We start from the raw sequence: 22,618 nt of genomic DNA, 5'->3' as shown, positions 1-22,618 counted from the left end.
TCGACACATGTCTGTTCCATTATCGATCAGACAGTAAGAGAAATGTATGATCGATATGAAGCAAAGACCAAAATAACCACTATTTCCTTATAGTATATCCATTCCAAGCTTGTTGCATTGTTATTCATTTCCATACGAGTATATTTAGATCTGAGTGATATTAGAGGGAAGCCAATAGAAGGAAGTGTGTGACAAACAAGTTCCTTGAACCTTGTAACAACAATAATAACGTTTTATTTCCGTGTTTGAACAACATTAACATCATATGTTCGTCGGGTGAGAGGGCGGGCTGGTGTGGCACTTGTTAGACGAGTGCAGGAACAGCAGCGACCTTTGCGGCTACAGCGGACGGGGGATGAACCTGTCAAACAAACACAGTTTTGTTTTACATATTGAATAAATGATGACAGCACACTGCTTCCTCCTTTCCACGGTGTAATTGCATATCAACGTCAGTGATGCCTGGTGTGTAATATCATATTATGTCGGAGGTTTCAGAACATTTTAATCTCGTATGGGATTTGAATGCTGAGACAATTACAACTAGTGGAATTACTAGTGACCAACGACGGTGTTCGAAATGCGCCGAGGGTGGGTTTGTTCATTTGAATTGTAATTTAAATTTCTAAGTTGTTTTTTGTAGTCTGGTGTACCCATACTGTCCCACGTCACAGAAGACTTACTTTGTATTCGTCTAAAAATATTTCATATCTCGAAAATTTCTAGATATAGACAAGAACTAGACTAATCAACGACAAATAAAAAGGAAAAGATAAATATTTTTAACGTATTTATATTAATGAAGTTAGCTGAGACCTTCTCAGCAAAGACAAACGAAAATTGAGACTTCAACCCAGGAAGATTTTCTAGCTTCCATGAGTACTTTTGTTTTCCCTGTTATTTTTATTCCACCATTGCTTTATTATTACCTCATGATGATCTTGTAATTTATGATTGAATATTTAAGGGTATATGTACGTGAACGACCACAAATATTATCAGAAAATGCAGGCTTTAAATTTCTAAAATTTTTATAAGGAAATGAACTCACAATTGGACAAAAATTACAATGCACCACAACAAAACTTATTAGAACTTAAATATCTGATAAAAGTATAACAAAGCTTACTAATAATATTTTTTAGGATTCACTTTTTACTTTAAATTAAATTTTCCAAAATTTGAACATTTTCACACGTTATTTCATAACTCCACAACCATTAGAGATAGAATTCTTAAATTCTGTATACTGATTTAACATGTATGTATGCAAAAGGTAGACCATAATAATGCCCATTTCTTTGAAAATAGAAAAATTAGGTCACAAAATATTATGTAAATTTTAATATATTTTATATAGGACAAATAAAAAATTAATTGTATTAAAATAAACAACTCTACATGTCTAAGAGTAGTCAGAAATAAGTGTTTATTACATGCTGGAAAAATATTAAAGATGTCAGAGAGACCATAAGAATGTTATGGTTACCAAATGATGTAACTGCAGAATTTTTTTTCATACTTTGATAAAACTGGTTTTAAAAATATTATTAGTAACCTTTTTTATACTTTAATCAGATATTTAAGTTGTAATAAATCTTGTTGTGGTGCCTTGTAATTTTTGTCCAATTGTGAGTTCATTTTCTTATAAAATTTTAGAAATTTAGAGCCTGCATTTTCTAATAATATTTGTGGTCGTTCACGCACATATACCCTTAAGTTACAGATTGTCAAACTGTTTACATTTACCTACAGAGAATTAACGTAATCTGTTTACGTTCATTGCATTTTCAAACTGACAATAAATTCCCCTGATACGATGGAACTTCTCGCGAGACTTAGCCATTATGTAGAAACGACTTTCCTCTTTAAGCAAGTAGCGCAATGTGAACAATACACATATTTTATCATTGCGATATTAATGAGGTATTTTACAGAAATCTTTGAACGACTGATTTAAGAAGTTAACCGGTAAACTTACATATGAGAAAGTACATTTTCAGAGCTGTCTTTAAACGCAATTGTTTGTGCTTAAATTTATTACTTAGGCCTACCTACATAGTGTCTTGTTCTCTCTTCCATCGCTCTAATAAAAATGTACCGGTACACGCGAGCTCCTCGTATCTGTTGATTCCAGTCAATAATATTGTATAGAGTTACCACGGTTCCGTACAATTTAAAATTGATCTGATGAATGAATAGTTTACATTTGTTCAGATCACATTTCTGCCAATTTAAGGGATAAAACTGAAATTCTTTTAATCAGTCATTATCAGAATTCAGTGCTGTCTTGAATTTAGAAATTTGGAAATTTAGTTAAAACACCTGAAAGGCTACAACACATGCTGATGGAATGGAACAAAGAGTTAATGAGAAAAGCGATGCGGATTAATGTCAACAAGAGTAAAGTAATGTGGATCTCTAAGGAAGATATACAGGGAACAGAATTTAACATTGAATGTGAGGGACAAAACCTGGAGAGAGTGGAAAGTTTTAAATATTTGGTAACAATAATAATTAGTGATGGAAGAGTAGATCAAGAAGTACTGAACTGGTTAAAGAAAGCAACATCAGCATACTATCAAAAATAGTTCGGGGAAAAAAGAAATAACCACTAAGACAAAAATACAGATATATAATTCAATAATTAAACCTATAATAAAATATAGTACCGAAAGCTTACCGCTCTTAGATAAACATCGAAGTAAATTAACAGCAGTGGAAATGAAATATCTTAGAAGAGCTGTAGGAAAGACCAGAAGAGATAGGATAAGGAATGACAGGATAAGAGAAGAAGTTAAAATGAGAAAAGCATTAACAGAGGTGATTAATGAAATGCAGTTGAAATGGTTTGGGCATCGTATGGGAGAGGAAAGGAAGGTTAAACAGGTGATGGAAATGAGAGTGGAAGGAAGAAAGAGAAGAGGAAGGCCAAGGATTAAATGGGAGGATACAATAGAAAGAATAGGCCAACAGAAAGGAAAAAAATGGTAGAGATGAAGAGAATGTGAAGAGACAGGGAAAAATGGATGAAATGGACGGATAGAGGCGAACCCGGCGCTTAGCAGCAGAAGGGACTGAAGAAGAAAAAGAAGAAGAAGAAGAAGGAAACTTAGTTAATAGTTTTCCTAAAATACGCTACTAAAAGTTTCATTTCAAAGATTTTTTAGAAAGGTAAGCAAAAAAAAAAAATGCAACATTTTATTAAATTCTTCTGTTCGAGATTTCTCAAAGACTAACCCCCCCCCCAAATTAATAACGTGACCTACGGTTCGTTCTGTATACTCTAAGAACTGATTCTTTTATTGACTTGGTCCGTCTTCATTGATATGAGAATTCTTACCAAAACTAGACATTCACATGTACCTACTGGAACCGTAAATATAGCGAAAGGCCATCGCTTTAGGTACTGGTAACAAAGGACAAATACAATACAAGATGTACTCTCTAGCTTGTGCAGTTCTTATGGAAGGAAGTCACAGTGTACAATATACAGTCACGAAGCTTGAGTTTTGAGGGTGCTAGAAACAATAGACTGTGACGGTTCTATTTTGCATTGCCTGTAATGAGGCGATATTAGCGATCCTAGTGGTGAGCAACTATCTAATGTTTGCATATTTACTACGTATTGAGCTTCGCGACTATATATACTAGACTGTGAGGAAGTTATATCTCAATTTCCCTGCTGGAAATCGAACCCGGATCACTTGTATAAAAAGGGAATGACGGAGGAAGATTACGTACCGAGTACGCAGGAGCGATGCCTACAGGAGCAGCTGCGTAAGCAGCAGGGTGAGCTGCATAGGCAGCAGGATGAGCATAGGCAGCAGGGTGGGCTGCATAAGCGGCAGGCGCAGCAGCATAAGCAGCAGGGGCGACAAACGGGGCGGCTACGGGAGCTGCGGCGTATGCTGCAGGAGCCACGACTGGAGCAGCTGCATAGGCGGCAGGAGCGACGAACGGGGCGGCCAGTGCGCGAGTCTGCAGGTTGACAGCCGCCGCGAAGGGCGGGATGTTGTACGGCACAGCGCGGGTGTAGGCCGCCACAGCAGCCGGGGCAGCAGCGTACGCTACCGGTGCGGCCACACCTGGCGCACCCAGAGCGCTTTGAGCGGCCAGAGCGAGAACTACGGCTAGGACTGAGATCTGGAACAGAGAACTCTCATGTCATTTGTAGAAACTAAGTAGTACACAACTGAAGAATAATATTATATGAGGAGTGATTATAGAGGATTCCACCACAGTCTACTATATACAGTCACGAAGCTTGAGTTTTGAGGGTGCTAGAAACAATAGACTGTGACGGACTATTTTGCATTGCCTTTAATGAGGCGATATTAGCGATCCTAGTGGTGAGCAACTACCTAATGTTTGCATATTTACTACGTATTGAGCTTCGCGACTGTATATACTAGACTGTGATTCCACGTTAAGAAAATAGCATTGAACATATGGGGGCTGTTCCACGAACTATTTATAAGTATTTTTCTTGAGAACTGTGAATTAATTAATTTCCATTAATTCATAGAACATAATTTCATTGAGAACTAGAGCGATTTCATGTGCTAAAATTGTGTTACACCTCTAAAATTGTTTTATGGTCTAGATATTAATGTAATAACTATGTAACCAATTCTATTCAATTAGAATTAGAGTCTGGCTGGGCGGAAGAGAAGACCTACTGGCCTTAACTCTGCCAGATTAAATAAATAAATAATAATAATTATTATTATTACTATTATTATTATTATTATTATTATTATTATTAAAATTACCACACATTTAATTTACGAAAAACGGGATAACAGCTAAATAGGTGGAATAGCCTCCCGCATTCTTGCCACACATACCCGCTGATAAATTTAACAGACAAGTAGGGGTGGTACAGTTGAGGCTAAGATTCACACTATTAGAACACGTACATTGCGCTTATTATATAAAGTATACAAAATTTAACTCTCGGCAATACAACAAAGGCATTAGATACGTAACTTAGATTCCTGTTTGATTATAGTGCGAAATTAATAACGGAAAAAGTGTGCTGTACAGTAGTGGCAAAAAAACCGAACCGACGGAATAATCAAAGTTCCCGAAATGAGGCACTGCGCATGCCACGCCCGCATTCACAAGATAGCTAGTAATCTATTGAAATTGTTGTAGTTTCGACTGCTGACGTAGCCCATTTCGAAAGCCATTAGAAAATAAGCTGCTAAAATTCATGTTCTGGGAATAATAAGTTAATTAAGTAGTAAAATATCGCTGCAATCGAAAAGTATTGGGAATAAATTTGAATAAGGAACAAAAAAAAAAAGTTTCCTTCTCAGGTAGGATTCGAACCACGAAAGTCTTAGTTACCAGTCTATCGTGGCTCTGGAGTGAACAAGGCTCTGAAATCAGCTACAAGAGTCAGTCCGATTTTTTTGCCACTAGTGTACATAATTATAAATTTGTATTATAAGCACTTCTAACTTTTAGGAAATAACGGAAAACGTGTGCTGCACATAATCTTAAATTGGCATTATAAGCGCTTCTTAACATTTAATAACGGAAAACGTGTTCTGAACATAATCTTAAATCTGTAGGCCTATTATAAGCACTTCTTAACACAATAAAATAACTATATTGATATTTAACACAGTATTATTATTATTATTATTATTATTATTATTAATACTGGTACTAATATTTGTAATTGCAGTAACTTTTTAGGTGCCTAAAACTGTATTTTAATGCCCACTTTCGATCATTATGGAGCCTAGTTGAGGTGTCTAAAAGTTGGTTAATGGCCTAAATGCCCGAAGTCTAGTTATAATGTATACACAATATAATGTATGTTTTTTGCAGGCATCATTATGACCCTAATAGTTTTTTTTTTATCATTTGAACGGACTCAACGTACCTATCTTATGCGATAAACTTGCTAGAACGCTGTGCGTGTTAGGAAGAGAGTGAGCTAGAGGTGCAATACCTCACTCTTTCTTATAACGGAGGCATCTTGCGGCAACAGTGTACTAGCCAATACCTATAAGACCAAAGCCTTTTCCTTAAGCTGGAATACTCTATAATTAAAACGTAAATTGTCCATCTCTGGTCAAAATTGAGTTTGGAGTGTTTTCGATAAATTGCAGTGTTCTCTACACATTTGTGAAATCATAATTCTCTAAATCTCAACCTGTCCCATCCATTTTTACACAGTTATACTATTTTTAACGTTTATTGGGAAATGGAAGTGTGTGTCATAATCACAGTAAAAATATCTGAAAATGAGCATTCTGGAATTTAAATCCCGGCCACATAAGTATTTAAATTCCGGCATAACAAGTTAAAACGTTACTGACAGCACAATTCATACAGACAGACAACACAACAAAAATTAAACGCCAACACAACATAAATGAGCAGATGTTCACGTTTCCTTGTTAAAATAAAATTGTAACAATTGCATGAATTCGTTAAATGTCCATCAAACTGCATCAAAACATAAATTTTCCAAGTTAAATACTATTATAACTTCTATAATTAAAAAATTGAGATATTTAGTCGTAGATTTAAACAAGATTTTATTCATCTTTGTTCTACAAATACTCGTAGTTTGGAAAATATGCATTTTTGCTCTCTTCTGTCGATGTTGTCTTATGTGACAATTTACGTTTTGATTAGTTGCTTCTCATATATCCGTACTAAATTGATTTTAGGACGACTTTAGAAATGAAACCAAGTGAATTATAAAAACTGCAAACAGGCTACATCTCTTTTCTGTGTTAGTGTTCTGGTGAATCCAAATTGATTTTTGGTAAACAAAGACGGTGTGTAGGATGATTTTAAGGGGTCTTTCCTTATTTTCTACCCACACTTGACCAACCACACTTAACCATCACCATTATCATTATGGTGTAACGAACATACACCTTCCATGTTGCTCACCTCGGAATACAAGAGAAATAAAATGACTAACTAGAGGGGATTTATAACGTGATGAGGCCATTTAATAATTATTAAGGAATTTAACTTCCTGATTCTTTAATTACGAGAAATTTTGTTTGGACAAATTCTAATACCTCAGATGACTGAACTAGTTAAACAAAAAGCGAATTTGTATGGAATAACGATAGTAATTCAAAAAGGGAACAGCGTTTGGAATCATAAGCAAAAACTCACTCTTGGACAAGAATAATGTCTTGCTTTGTAGCTTAAGACAATAGCGAATGAGCACAAAATAAACATTAAATAATATCCCTCTTGTACATGGAAGAGAGACTTTTCCGCTTTTGTTGCGGAGAAATAATAATAATAATAATAATAACAATAGTGAACTTCACAAAACTTGATAATACTTCACGTATGAGAGAGAGAACGTTAGAATAAAACAAAATTATATGAATTTAAAAAAATTAGAAATCAGAACTAATTTTTACAGGAAGAGAAAAATACTTCCTTCAATAAAGGCAACTCGTGTTTTAGAATTGTCAATATACTTATTTCTTGCATATTGCAGCTTTAGCTTACCATGCTGGAGTGCATTTTTCTTGTGTTGTGGTAGTTGCTGACTGCTAGGATCAGAGAGTGCGTATGTGATGTTCAGGGCGACTGGAGAGAGTTATATACAAGTGAAAAGAGTAGGGACACCTTTTGGGATGTGCCCAAATGGATGTACAGGGGAGGAAGAAAGAAATTTCTGTCTGGCCTAAAGAGGTGCATACATTCTAACGTTGCATCATAGATCAGAAGTTGAGTGCAATAAGGAAGCAAGTTACAGACTACTGACATACAGGCTTTTATTTGGAAGTGATAAAACATTATGTTTGAACATTAAATTTATATATTTTATATAAATTGACATAATATAGACTGTACTGTAATGATTAATTATTTCTTATTAAAAACTTTTCTGAAAAAGCTCATAGCCTACTTAAAGGTGCATGGCAGCCGTGCACGTTGACTTGAATGTCAATACGATCTCGGATGTTTGTTAATGTGATATTCTGTGTTGTTTTAGTACATTAGCATTAATTTTTAATGAATTCTCAACATTGTATCGAGAGGTAGGCTTATGTATGTAGTTTTACAGTTATTCCCAGACTTAAATGGGACTGTATAATAAGGAAGGAGCTTTCTTTTTACAAAATCTTGTTTCCGGCCCCATTGTTTCAAAGCAAACTTAGAATTAAACATTTCAAATAGTCGCTATACTTTGTTCTATAATTTATTTCCAAATAGACGAAGTATTTCTTATTAATTATTTTAAGTTATTGAAATTATATGATTTATGTGTTAAATTGAACTTGTTTCAATGTTCCTATTTCCAGTGTTTATTTATGTTTCATGTTACTTGTAATATTAGTATGTATTTTATAATCGATCACCACATATAAATTTGACCAGGTAACTCCACACTTTGTGCGATTTTCTAGTATACGTGCACAATTCCCTTTTAGAAGAAACTAGACTTAGCCCAGAAAATTATGTTGGGAGTGTCACTAAATTCATGCATTGAAAATATACTTATCACGTCATTTTTTTTCTTGTTAGGAGGGAGGGAGGGAACATCCCACGCACTACGACCTGAGGTCTATTGTACACCCCCCGCTATGGGATGAGTTGCGTGCCCACCGGTCCTCTACGCACACCGACCTAACCACCTGAACCCCTTAACGACCAGTCCCTACAGCCAACAGAGTCCATGTACCACTCGTGCTTCGGCAAACCCTCGCCCTAAGGCTCCCTTAACGGTTCGAGGTGGAATTCCTCCCCCGAGAAGGTCTGCCCCGTCGTGCATTGCGCAAGAAACGCCCAGGAAAGATGATCATCCTGCAACACGATAACGCGTGTCCTCACACCGATCGTGTCACCGTGGAGAAAATGAGAACATTTGGGTGGGAAACTCTTCCGCAATCTCCTTACAGTCTCGACTTGGCACCCTCTGACTACCACCGTTTCGGTTCTGTAAAGGAGCAGCTGAGAGCCCAACGCTACGAGATGCTGGAGGACATCCGGAAAGCAGTGCGTCAGTATCTTCGGGAAGATGAAGCGGATTTCTACAGCAAGGTTATTTTCAAACTTCAGAACGGCGGGAAAAATGTGTGCAAAGAAATGGACACTATGTTGAAAAGTGACAGAGAAGTCTGTAGATTAAGATGATGTACCATGTTTGTCTAAAGATAAAAATTAAGATTTATAAGTATGGGTTGCTCATGACTTTCCGTGTGATCCTCGTACAAAGTAACTGTGGGAGATTCCTCAGAGTAAATGTTGAAAATATTTTCCACCTGCATCCATACACAACTGTACTCGTCGCACTATATTCCGTGACGTTCTCCGGCGTGTATCCTTGTCAATGTTGCTGATTTCATTCCTAATGGCCTCACGGAGTTCAGTAAGTGATCGCGATATATTCTTGTATACTCTGCCCTTATGTTAGCCCCATAAGAAGAAGTCCGGAGAAGTTAGGTCAGGTGATCTGGGGGGAACACAGATTTTTTTAGATTAGGCTGTCGCTGAAGAAGAATGGAAGTATGACATTTACGTCAAGCCGTGTGGCATGAGTAACCTTCTCCTGGCTCAATCGGCGCAATGATTTCTTTGGTCAGTTCACTAAATGTCGTCGAACATCATCAACAAAATCTAGACTCAATGGAGGTCTGTGTTTTCCACTCTCTCTGAGGAGCGAGTCTGTTGTCTCCAGTTTTCTTGCCATCGATGAAATTGTTGGCCTGATTGGAACATTGCGCACACCGAATTCTCTTCGAAATGCCCGTTGTGTTTGAATCAAGATTTCTCTTCCAATACGTTTTCACAATAAGAACACACTGCCGAATTGAAACCTGCAGGTTCGTGTTATGACTGCAAAAAGTAGAAACTTCGAACTAATTAGTAATAACCAGGGAAAGGATTTATATGTAAATACATATTTACTTATAAAGCTAATATAATTTATATTTTGCATTATCTTTATGTTTCACAATGTGTAGGGTTGAAAAATCCTACTTTTATTTTCCATATTTTTCCATATTTTAGAGTTTAGTACATATTTTCGTTAATTTCCATATATTTTCCATATTTCATATAAAACAGTCCATATTATATTAGGTTTAACAATAAAACAAAACAAAATTCCATTAACTTTTAAAAATACATTTCAACAATAGAGATTTAAACACATGTTCAGTAATCCCTTTAACATCAGAGTTATTTGAAAATTAGCAGTCCTATCAACAATGGGAAAGTAAGTTACAAAACTGTATTAATTTAATTTAAAATTTTTAATAGACTTCAGTTGTGCAGCTCAACAGTTAAATGCCAGTCAGAGTACACATAGGTTCAGTTTTGTAAATCATACTATAAAGACGGTAAATATGCCAAAAGTACGTCATTCAGTCAATTTAAAATCAAAACTAACAAGTTACATTTCAGAATTTAAAGAAGATGGTTTATCAACTGACAATAAAATATTATTTTGTAATTTGTGTCAGTGTGCAGTATCATCTACACAAAAGTTCCTGGTGCAACAACACATTACAACTAGTAAACATCAGGCCAACAAACAACTAAATTCCAAGCAGAGACAATTGTTTTTAACACAACCAACAACATCGAATGTAAGATCTGAGTTTAACATCGACCTGTGCCGTTCTCTCATCTCTGCTGATATTCCTCTCTACAAACTAAAGAATAAGGTCTTCAGGGAATTCCTTGAAAAATATACTCAACATACAATCCCGGATGAGTCAACACTTAGGAAGACGTATGCTCCATCCATCTACGATGAGACAATACAGAAGATAAGAGATGAAATTAAAGATAGTTCAATTTGGGTTTCCATTGATGAGACTCCCGACAAAGAAGGTAGACTTGTTGGTAATGTAGTTATCGGTTTGTTAAGTGAACAATATTCTGAACGAATTCTTTTACATTGTGATGTTCTAGAAAAGTGCAATAACAAAACTATAGTTAAACTGTTCAACGAAGCTATGGGTATCCTGTGGCCAAAGGGTATTATGTACGATAATGTGTTATTCTTTATTAGCGATGCTGCCCCTTATATGGTCAAAGCTGGACAAGCATTATCTGTTGTATATCCTAAATTGACTCATTTTACTTGTGTGGCGCATGCATTTCATCGTGTGGCAGAAGTGGTCAGAGACAATTTCCCTAAAGTAGATTTGTTGATTTCATCAGTGAAAAAAGTATTTCTCAAAGCTCCCAGTAGAGTTAACGTGTTGAAAGAAATGTACCCTGAAATTCCATTGCCACCAAAGCCAATTTTAACTAGATGGGGTACATGGCTAGAAGCAGTTGAATATTATGCCGAACATATAGACTCTATTAACAACGTTCTCCTTGCATTGGACTCTGAAGATGCAGTCTCAATTGATACTGCGAAAACAGTTACCTGTGACATAAGTGTGAAGAATGACTTAGCTCACATTCAGCATACATTTTCATGCATCATAAAAACGCTCAAAAGTCTCCAAAATAGGCACCTTTCACTATCTGAAAGTTTTGAAATTATAAATAGTACTGTGGAACAACTGAATCGTGGTAGAGGTAAAGTTGCAGATGCAGTAAGAGCTAAGGTGGACACTGTACTTTCAAAAAACCCTGGATATGAAGAACTACAAAAGGTTGTTGCTGTGATGAGTGGTGAATCAACAGTGAAGATTAACTTGGACTTATCCCCAGCAGACATTGTGAAATTGAATTATGTACCAGTTACTTCTTGTGACGTCGAACGCTCTTTTAGTCAGTATAAATCTATCCTCAGAGACAATAGAAGAAGATTCACTTTTCAGCACTTGAAAGAAATGTTTGTAACCTATTGTTATGGTAACAGACAATAAAAATTGTGTTTTGTTGAAACTACATTGGAAGATAAGGTACGTCCATTATATTTTTTGTTTAGTTTGATTAAAATGTACCAATATTTAACGTACATAGTCATTTTTTTTATAATTTTAAGTCCATATTTAATTCCATATTTTGGTAAAAATCCATATTTAATTCCATATTTTGGTAAAAATAACTACATATATATTTACATATTTCATATATTTTTAGTCCATATAAATCCGTTCCCTGGTAATAACCAACAATAGTCTTAATAGTTAACAATGAATGGTAGAAGTACCAATATAAATTCTCCCAGATCCATTGAGATTATTGAACTGAATTTCAAATTTATACTAGCTTCCAGAGTGAAATCATAACTCATTAAAATTGTAAAGTTTTATATGGATCTCTTTATAGGCCTATTAATTTGTTTTACTTCCAAAAACCGAACAAGTACAACATATTTACTTCTGTTATTTTATTTGTTAGAAAATACTTAAGTATTTTTTTATTACAAAGAAGACGCCATATACCCAATGGTATTTTCTGAACTCCGAACGTTCTATATCGCGTTGCGGAATGCGCGCTGTTTCGAGACTTCATGGGAAAGGAATTTTCTCATGAAATTTCGGTCATTGTATGGGATCGTAGCTAAATCCGGTTATGACAACCAGCTAATACGGCTGGGAAGATCAACGTGCTAATCATGTGATATTTCCGTTCTGGTTGGATGATCGTTCACCTCTACTCAGGCATATGGAAGTGAAGCCAGCAGCTTGGAGATTTACCTCGGCCTTTAATGGGCTACGGATACTCAAAAGAGATGGAATTTGAATTTGAAACACAGTGACTACAACAATGGAGAATAGCGGAAGAGGAAGGTTTGTCAGAAAATGTTAGACTTGCAAGTCAAATACGCTTACGTATTGTAGAAGATGGATTGAATTAATAGTTACGTCTGGAAACAAGGAATTAACTTATAGTGCTTAATTATGTAACAACTGCAACCGATATTATTATTATTATTATTATTATTATTATTATTATTATTATTATTATTATTATTATTATTATTATTATTATTATTATTATTATTATTATTATTATTATGGCCCAATGAATTGTTAGGAATTAGCAATTCTACATTTAATTTGAAAAATACAACTTCGAAGTAGTACATTAGGTAACTGTTATAAATATCATATATTGTAATATTTACATCTTATTTCGTCTTTTAAACAATTTGTTACGACGTTATTGTATTACAGTTTGAACTGTCTCTTAAATCACTGTTGCTGTACTGAATTTGCTGGCAGTGAGTAGAAGTGACAGTGAAACCTCCTGCGGTACGTGACAGTGATTGACAATTCAGCTACCGTTCTTTGGCTACGTATGGCTCAAATGTAGGAAACGAATTTAAAAGTACAGATTTCAAATTGAATATTAATTGGATGTTTGTAATTATGTAGTGATAAGCTTCATGAGGACAGAACCAACGAAAGTAATACTTGCTCATTAACAATATGATCTAGTTCTAAAATGTCCTGATATTTTTGCATATTTTTAGGAGTGGCCAGTTGGACTGTTCCGGTTTCACCATCTTACTCTCAAGTTGATCAGGATCATTTATTAATAATTAAAGGGAAAATTAATTATATTTGGTTTGTAGCTTTACATTTTCTAATTCATAATTTCACTTATCGACATCTTTCATTTCACGTATTGAAATATCCGCTAACATTCGTGCAAACATGAAATTTCTCTTGAAACATTTAAGAGATAGATCAAATTTAACTGATTTTTAGTATTAGCAGTAAATGCGAAATATCTCCCATACACAGTATTTTCATTTTTCACGAGGCCTAGATTGATAATATAGTACTTTTGAATTTGCGACCAATTCGAAAAGTATCTGAAAATTCAATACGATTTTTTTAGAAATAATTGAGAGATTATAGAAAATGCACATTTTAATAAATATGTGAATTTCTGCAAAAAAAAAAAAAAAAAGGATTTTAATTTCTTCGTTCACTGTACATGGAAATTCCGTCTCAAGGGTTGTTTGTGGAGGGTAGATATTTCTCATACGGAACGAGAATTTCAATGAAATATGTAAAACATGGGATCTAGATTTCTGCATTTCTCACATGGAATACAAACATTTTCTTATTAATATACTGAAGGTAGTTGATTTTATATAATATTGCTATTTGTTACTCTGTAATTTGCCAATTATAGCTACATTTCACATTTTTGGCTATGATATCTATATCTAACTATTTTTCATTTATTTTATTTTGTATTTTTCATTTATATCTATATCTGTATCTCTTATTTAGATAGTATCTATTTGTCTGTTCTTTTTTCTTTCCTTTTCTCATTTTCCATTTTAATTTGTATTTACACTTGTATCTGTTTCATCTCTTTCTTATTTCTTCATGTTATCTATGTTTTTTTTGTAAACGAATATCTGTACTGTCTATTGTAATTGGGGCTTTGCCCTGGTATAGGCATAAATAAATTAATGAATGAATGAATAAATAAATATATATATATATATATATATATATATATATATATATATATATATATATATATATAAATGAAATGACAGTCGTATAGAAGGAAACTGGCAGTATAGCTGACATTTTAAGTACAAGTTTGTCATAAATATTTCAGTAAGAATTTGTGAATTGATTACTATATCAATGGCCTTGAACAGCAATATCGCATATCAGAATATTCAATTTCACAGGAGAGCTAAAAAACATTTTAACATCTTGATGACGAATGAATACTATCTAACGTAATAGATTATTTAAATATCATCCTGTAATATTTGTATCCATGTGTTTGCAGAAGATTCCGAAATACTTTTTTGATGGGGAAAAGTGAAATCCCATTTTTCCACTTTTTTGCCATACGAGGTTGCTGTTCAATACCATCGATATTCTAGAGAAATTGTGCTATCCATATGCACGTAAATTGTGGGGTGAACTTTCATTATTACGTGCGGATTTGAAAAAGGAGTGCCAATTGATGGTTTGGGAGGAGACAAAACTCTTTAACCCAGCAATTGCAGAGCAAATTAGTGTGGTTGATCGAAAGTCACTCCTAGGCATGAAATAAGTTGTCATTTTTTATAGTGTTACACGAGGTGAATTTGTAAATTCAATCCTTCTATATGCAGTTGTGTAAAAACATTAGGAATGACAAAAACCTTCACAGTGTTCAAATAATAATGACATGGAATTGAAGTATTTTGCTTTGCCTCTGCAGCCCTGAAGTGTATATGGACCCCAACAAATAGTATTTATGCTCAAAAGATTTTCAGTAACGTATGTATGGGCGAAGATCTAGGATGAAAGATATCACGATCTAAACATGTGCAATGTTAAATTTCAATACCTGAATTGAACGTAATGTTGATCATAGTTAATTTTATTCCAAAAGCTGTTTAATTTATTATTTAGTAACTTATTATCATTGATTTACTATTTCCTGTCATAGCATGCAATATGGCACATATAAAAATCATAAATGCTACAAAATGCCACAATTATGTAAATTCAAAATGCTAATTTTGTTTAATTACAAACTCTAAAACCACGAACTTTAGCTGTATTTTATTTTCTGGCAAGTATCGATCAATTGTGTCGACTCATTTCAGGCAGAATAATTTCAATATGTAAGCACAAAAAGTTTCAACATTTCTTATCTAAAGTCCAATATTTACATTTGTTTGCAATTGGAGTACTTTGGTAAAATCAATGTTGTAACTAATTGAATTAAATTTCTTCGAAATTTTATCACTAAGGAGACATTGAGATTAATATTTTTAGCTTTAGTACAATCATTAATACAATACGGTATAATAAATTAGGTTGGAGTAGCATCATCTGTACTTTATCCATTAATTTTATTACACAGATGATTAATGAAAATTTGTCTAACCAAAAATATGGATTACCCAACAAATTTAATTTATACAGATTTTAAAGTATTAATTATTGAATAAATTTATAAATATAGTTTACTAACTTACTACCACAGAAATCAAATAAAACATAAATCTAATCGACATGAATATCGTACTCGAAGACAGAAGTCTACTTTCCCATTAATTGAGCCTAAATGTCATACAAGTGCAGCACTTAAACATGGTGTTAGTTTCGGCTTAAGACTTTATAATAAAATTACAAACCATTTTCTAAATTTGAAATATTTGAAAATTGAAGCTTTTAAAAAAGAAATTTATAAAATTATTCATGATATATAATATTAACAAATGTGTGTATTTTTTACCTTTCATTTCTGTGGACTATATTCATGTTTTTATTGAATATCACTGACTTCTGTCTGATTGACAATTTATATTAAATTTGTTTTTTCTCTCTTTTTTCTCTTTCTACTTTTTTCTTGCTCTTGTGTGTTATTTATTAGTTTTAGTTAAGTTCCTTACTGTATTTAGTAAACTGTTCTTGTAAATGTTTTGTTATATTATTGGCCAAGACCACACCGTACACGAGCCTGGCTGTTACGGTAGTGGCTAGAAATATTTTTGTTTTATAATTTTAATTTGTACTCGCTAGCTAGCTAGTTGAAATAAATAAAAATACATTTTAGAATTTATTAGGAGGCCGATTATTAAACCCTGATTGGGACGGCTATGAAATATTTGTATCTTTCCGAAGTGACTAAAATTAACAGATACAATAACTTTAATACCAATGTACGTGCAGGAATCGATATAAATGTAACCTTGTATAAACATGAAATGAAGGGTAAGGGGAGATGGCATTATGGCAAGCGCTTCTTTGAGAATTGAAATATTTTCGCATGTATAACTGAAATTGATAAAGTAATTTTAACAAGATTTCAGAGTGTTACAAATTATACCGTTCGGTATAGTGATAGGAGTAAATCGATTGACAACCGGTGTGGGAGTTTTAATCCGGTTGCCTAAGAATTCCCTTCTCTTAAAAGTCGAAGAACCAAGGTGAAAAGGAAAAAAAATGTATACGATAAAAAACAATTAACCACGCTAATTGAACTTACGTGCTTTGTCATTAATGTCCACAGTCAACACGTTGTCAAGTGCCATTATTGATAGGGTTGCCATGAGAAGAAATTATATAGGAGGACATAGAATCTGAAATAAGAGGACATTGCTGAAAAAAGAAGGACTTTAAAAATGGGTATGAACAAAATTAAAGATAAAAACAATGGCTCACCTCAGTTTTCTCACTAGTTGCTGGATCAGTATTACATCTGTACCCTGCTAACTCATCGGTGCAGCCCACTTTGTGCAAAGAGTCTGAAGAAACAAACATATCTTGTAGCAAATAACTATGGAACTGTTCACAGGACATGTCCTTGAAATTATGTTTCACTATGTTGATACCTCTGTCTCCGTTAGCATGCGATTTCGTTCCTTTGTCCATTGAGCAGATATTACGAAAAATACTCTCTCGACCGGGTAGCTCAGTTGATAGAGCAGCTGGCTGCGGACTGAAAGGTCCGGGGTTTAATCCCATGTGGTGACAGGATTTTTTCTCGTTGTCAAACTTTCAGAACGGCCAAGAGGTTCACTCAGCCTCCTATAAAAATTGAGTACCGGGTCTTTCCCGGGGATAAAAGACGGTCAGAGCGTGGTGCCGACCACACCACCTCATTCTAGTGCCGAGGTCATGGAAAGCATGAGGCTCTACCTCCATACCCCCCAAATGCCTTCATGGCATGTTACGAGGATACCTTTACCTTTTTTTTAACCTTTACTCTCTCAACACTTCCATTGTGACTTGGGATAAATAAATAGAATTGACTTATTTTTAAGAGTTCTGAGAAAGTTTCAGTGCTCGCAGAATTGAAGAATTTGCACCTTTGTTTATGTAAAGTTAAATCTTTGTCAAAATTAACTTGATTGGCATATCTTTGTACAGCAATGGCAAAAAAAAAACCGGACCGACCGTTGTAGCTGATTTCATAGCCTTGTTTACTCCAGAGTGTAATAGACTGGTAAGTAAGACTTTCGTCGTTCGAATCCTGCCTGGGTTTATTCAAATTTATTCCAGTACTTTTCGTTTTGCAGCGATATTTTACCAGAACATGAATTTTACCAGCTTATTTTCTAATGACTTTCGAAATGGGCTACGTCAGCAGTCGAAACTACAACAATTTCAATAGATTACTCGCTATCTTGTGAATGCGGGCGCGGCATGCGCAGTGGCTCATTTTGGGGACTTTGATTATTCCGTCGGTCCGGTTTTTTTTGCCACTACTGTACATTGCAGAATAAAATTGATAAAATAGTTTAAAATCATGAATAGTGACATTTTTAAACTGTAAGAATTCATTGCATCTCAATAGGTCATCATATTTTATGTTTTTTTTTATGTGCTCCAGCTTCAACCATTGAAAGCAGTTAAATTCGTTCATAGGTTTTCACCATTTGATTGGGTATTCTATGCATAGTATCGCACAGTATTCAATATTCATTTAATTCTAGTTGAAATACGAAATGCCGGACATTTCAAATTGTTTTAAATGTCTGCCTGACAGGATAAAATGATTAAAAAAAGGACATGTCCTCCTTTCGCCGGACGGATGATAACCCTAATTACACTGAACAACAAGAATTTTGCTACAACTTAAAACAATGTGTCCCTTATGGTTTGATGTGAGCTGAATCCGAAAATGCATCTCTTTTCTTCGTATCACGTAAGGTTTTTAAGAAATACTATGATTTCACTTTTCGATAAGCGCTCCCTCAGGAAACATCTGGCGCGGGTTGGGGGTATAAACCAAAACAAAAGCTAATATATTTTATGAGTTTATGACTTATTTACGGTTTGTTATGGTTGTTGGCATGTTATTTTGTATTTCTAATAAACAGATATTGGTCCCTTCTATTAAGTGAATTTCATAACAGTCCAAAGTGAGATCTATGCAATGAACAAACAAGGGTGTGGTTTTCATTATTTAAAGGAAAAGTGTACCAGTTTGAGTGAAGGAAAATTAAAAGAGAGCACTTTCATCGGTCAACAAATTCACAAAGTTATGGCTGACTCTTTGTTTGAAAAAAACTTTCCGTTACAGAAAGAATGGCATGGCGCGCTTTCAAAGACGTTTGCTCAAATTTTCTTGGAAATTCTAGGGCAGAGAACTACATAGAACTTGTGGAAATCGTGTTAAGTGCATACGACAAAATGGAGTGTAATATGTGTCTCAAAATACACTTTTTACATTCTCATTTGAATTTATTTCCTCCTAACTTTGAAGCAGTAAACGACGAGCATGGGGAAAGATTTCATCAAGAAATATCTGAAATGGAAAGGCGATATAAAGGAAGATCATCCAGCATGCTTGTAGACTATTGTTAGTTCCTTGTTAAATACAGTCCCGGGTCTACTTATAAACAGAAGTCGTCCAGAAAATTATTTTAAATATAAGTTCAAATTCCGAGATTTTTCTTATTATATGTATGAAATAATTTTATTATTGTTGTGTTTTAAACTATGTTACATCATTTTTGTATCCAGTACACATTTTTCAAGTATTATGAGGAATTTTGAATCCCTAGTGTGTTGTAATTTTATCAGTAGCAGCGAAAAATTAAAAACAAATAAGTTTTAATTGATAAAAGAGTTCTATTCAGTCAATACTTAACATAAGTTAAGTATTGACTGACTAGAACTCTTTTATCAATTAACATTGTACTTAACGGAACCAATATGCCTTCAAAATTAAATAAGTTTTATCATAAAAAATTCAATTCATTTTCCCCGAAAATGGTACAGTACGTGATGGGGCAATTTGGATTTAAAATTCAGATTTAGGGCACACATGTTAGTAATATTCACCTATTTTTATTTCGGAGCAAGACAAAAGGTAAAAATGTGTTCTTCAGTGTTATGCGCGTTGAACGAGTGACATGTTCGTTTCAGTTATTAATAGCAGTGGAACTTGGCTACCCTCTTCAACTGTGTAGCGTCTTTAATGTCAACATACTTCCATCAAGTACTACCGGTCTCTAGTAATTGCATGGTGGACAAAGAAAAGAGATGCGGCTGTGTTGACTGACACCACTCCACGTAGAAGAAGGAGGGAAATGGAACGGGAAGTGGGACAAGTAGCGAAAGAAAACGTTAAAAACTGGAGGAAACTTGAGAAATACTTTATTACGAGCTCTCGTTGGGAGACTTTCGCGCCACACCGGTAGGTTACTTCTCCTTTAAGCAAGTCTTTAAAGATAATCTGAGCACGGCAACTGGAAGTACTGAGCCACAGAACGCAGAAGAATTGTGTAAATGTGCGTGTGCGTGCGTGTCTAACTACCCATATGTCTATTAAATACAATTGAAGGGCCCAACTCGTTCTTTTAAAGTTTTACAGGAGGAACAAAAAACTGAATATCTCGGTATCAAATACCGATACAAACTTAATTCTTTAACGTCATATTTTAAAGCACTTCCAAGATGATGTCATCCAGTTTTAGTCTTTCTGTGACTGCTTTTTTTTTTTAATAATTTATTGGTCGATCAGCGCATTTAGCGCTATACAGATCATTTCTAAATAAAATATAAATACAATACATGACAATGAATTGAGGGCAGCCTAGATTGGGCTCCTCAATGAACAAAAATAATTGTTAATAAATAATTATTTACATAGGTTGGTGTGATGATAAATTTTGATTATAATATGAGGTCCATTGGAAGTCGGCTCTTGATTCTGGTGGGAAATGTGGACTTCCTTCCGAGAGAGTAGTGGATGGCGCCTGGAACATTTTGTAGGTTGTTATAGAACTTCTTAGCTTGTGAATGAATAAACTGTTTGATTGTGTCAATACCAGTTTCTCTGTGTAGTTGGCTGTTACTGACAAACCAAGGAGAATTGAGTGAAATTCGTAGGACTTTATTTTGAAATGACTGTATGTGTTTAATTTCACTTATTGCAGCTCCTCCCCAGACAGGACAGGCATAAAGCACTAGAGGTCGTAATAGAGATGTGTAAAGTAGCATGCAATTTTGTAGCTTTAGAGATGATTTCTTGTTGAGGAGCGGATATAATTTATTGAGTCTTGAGTAGGCCAATTTAAGTTTGTTGTTGATGTGATGTTTCCATGATAGACGGCGATCTAAGTGTACTCCAAGATATTTTACAGTTTCATTCTTTGGTTTCCACGGTATCACGTTGGTTGAAAGATTTATGCATGGAGGATTAGCAGGACGACACAAAGTAAATATCATTGCTTCGCATATATTTTGTGACTGCTTGAAAAGGATTTAATTAGACCTTTGTACTTACAAATGGCTTTTACGAAACCCGCAGGTTCATTGCCGCCCACACATAAGCCCACCATCATTCCCTATCCTGTGCAAGATTAATACAGTCTCTATCATCATATCCTACCTCCTCAAATACATTTTAATATTATCCCCCCATCATGTCTCGGCCTCCCGAAAGGTCTTTTTCCCTCAGATATTCCAACTAACACTCTATATGCATTTCTGATTTCGCCCATACGTGCTATATGCCCTGCCCATCTCAAACGTCTGGATTTAATGTTCCTAATTATGTCAGGTGAAGAATACAAAACCTTATTCTCAAACACTCTTAATCTCTGTTGTGTTTTATATGTTCCTCTCTCAAAGTGAGAGTCTAAGTTTCACAACCATACAGAACAACCGGTAATATAACTGTTTTATAAATTCTAACTTTCAGACTTTTTGACAGCAGACTAGATGACAAAAGCTTCTCAACCGAATAATAACAGGCATTTCCCATATTCATTCTACGTTTAATTTCCTCCCGAGTCTAATTTTGTTTTCTACTGTGATTTATTAGCCTATATTATTCTAATTTCCACCATTTATTTATTTATGCATTTATATTTTTACTAATAGATATATACGTACATAGGCTGTGTACATTTACAACGTTCACGTGTAAAACAAGTAAGCCTATTCATAATTAATTTATAATATAATCTGACATTAAAAATGGTAATAAATTGAGAAAAAACCTACAAACATTTCTAAATGACGAAAAGTTGAAACATTAGGACTATGAAATATGAAAAACCTGAAATTCCATAACGGCAACGGCCTCCAACAGTAGTGTAGGGTGAGCTGAAGGTCTACTACACTTGGGGAGCCAGTCCAAGAGAACCTATACTATACATACAAACTAAACACATAAACAAACAATGCAAACTAAACACGAGAAACTATACAGACGTAACACACAAATTATACAAACTGAACATCCACAAAAAACTATATAAACTGAACACACAAATTATATAGTCTGAACAAAACTATTCACACTATAAACACAAAAAATTATACAAACTCAACATATTAATTATACAGTCTTAACACACACACACAAACTAAACACGCAAAAACCTACACAAATTGAACACATAAATTATAGTCTTAACACACTAAAGCTATACAAACTGCACACATAAATTATTCAGTCGAAACACATAAACAATCTAAACTAAACAGCATTATATTTCAACTAGTGGCTTGTGCAGCAAATACTGCTGCAAACTAAGTTCGTTAGACGTTCAAATAAAAATTTTTCAGATTTATTTTCAATGAAGAATAATTGTCTTTGTGATAGTTATTTGCTTCCATATCCATAATAATGAAACATACTCCCTCGGAATGGATTTTTTTAGCCAAATACTTCTCCTTGAACCTATCCAACTTCAGTTTTTGAGTTTCAACGCGAAAACGCAAGTATCAATGTCAGAACGATAGCAGTAGCTATTTCAGGT

The 22,618-nt window shown here is 34.4% G+C and overlaps 1 protein-coding gene across 1 annotated transcript; it reads right to left on the bottom strand.

Moving 5' to 3' along the window:
- Positions 1–204: 204 nt before the first annotated feature.
- LOC138713665 (cuticle protein 38-like) lies at positions 205–7,641 on the bottom strand. Its single transcript, XM_069845931.1, has 3 exons — positions 7,507–7,641; positions 3,745–4,146; positions 205–361 (listed from the first exon to the last, which is right to left on the bottom strand). Exons 1-3 carry the CDS (start codon positions 7,519–7,521, stop codon positions 305–307), a joined length of 474 nt encoding a protein of 157 aa, XP_069702032.1. The 5' UTR covers positions 7,522–7,641; the 3' UTR covers positions 205–304.
- Positions 7,642–22,618: the final 14,977 nt, after the last annotated feature.

This window comes from Periplaneta americana, chromosome 14 (genome assembly GCF_040183065.1).
Source record: "Periplaneta americana isolate PAMFEO1 chromosome 14, P.americana_PAMFEO1_priV1, whole genome shotgun sequence".
NCBI lineage: Eukaryota > Metazoa > Arthropoda > Insecta > Blattodea > Blattidae > Periplaneta > Periplaneta americana.
This window is presented reverse-complemented; position numbering and strand designations above follow the sequence as displayed.

Bases quoted from the DNA above. Each gene is read 5' to 3' on its own strand.
- LOC138713665 (XM_069845931.1), bottom strand. The intron at 362-3,744 runs GTACGTAATCTT...TTTGTTTGACAG, and splicing joins GCATCGCTCCTGCGTACTCG to GTTCATCCCCCGTCCGCTGT.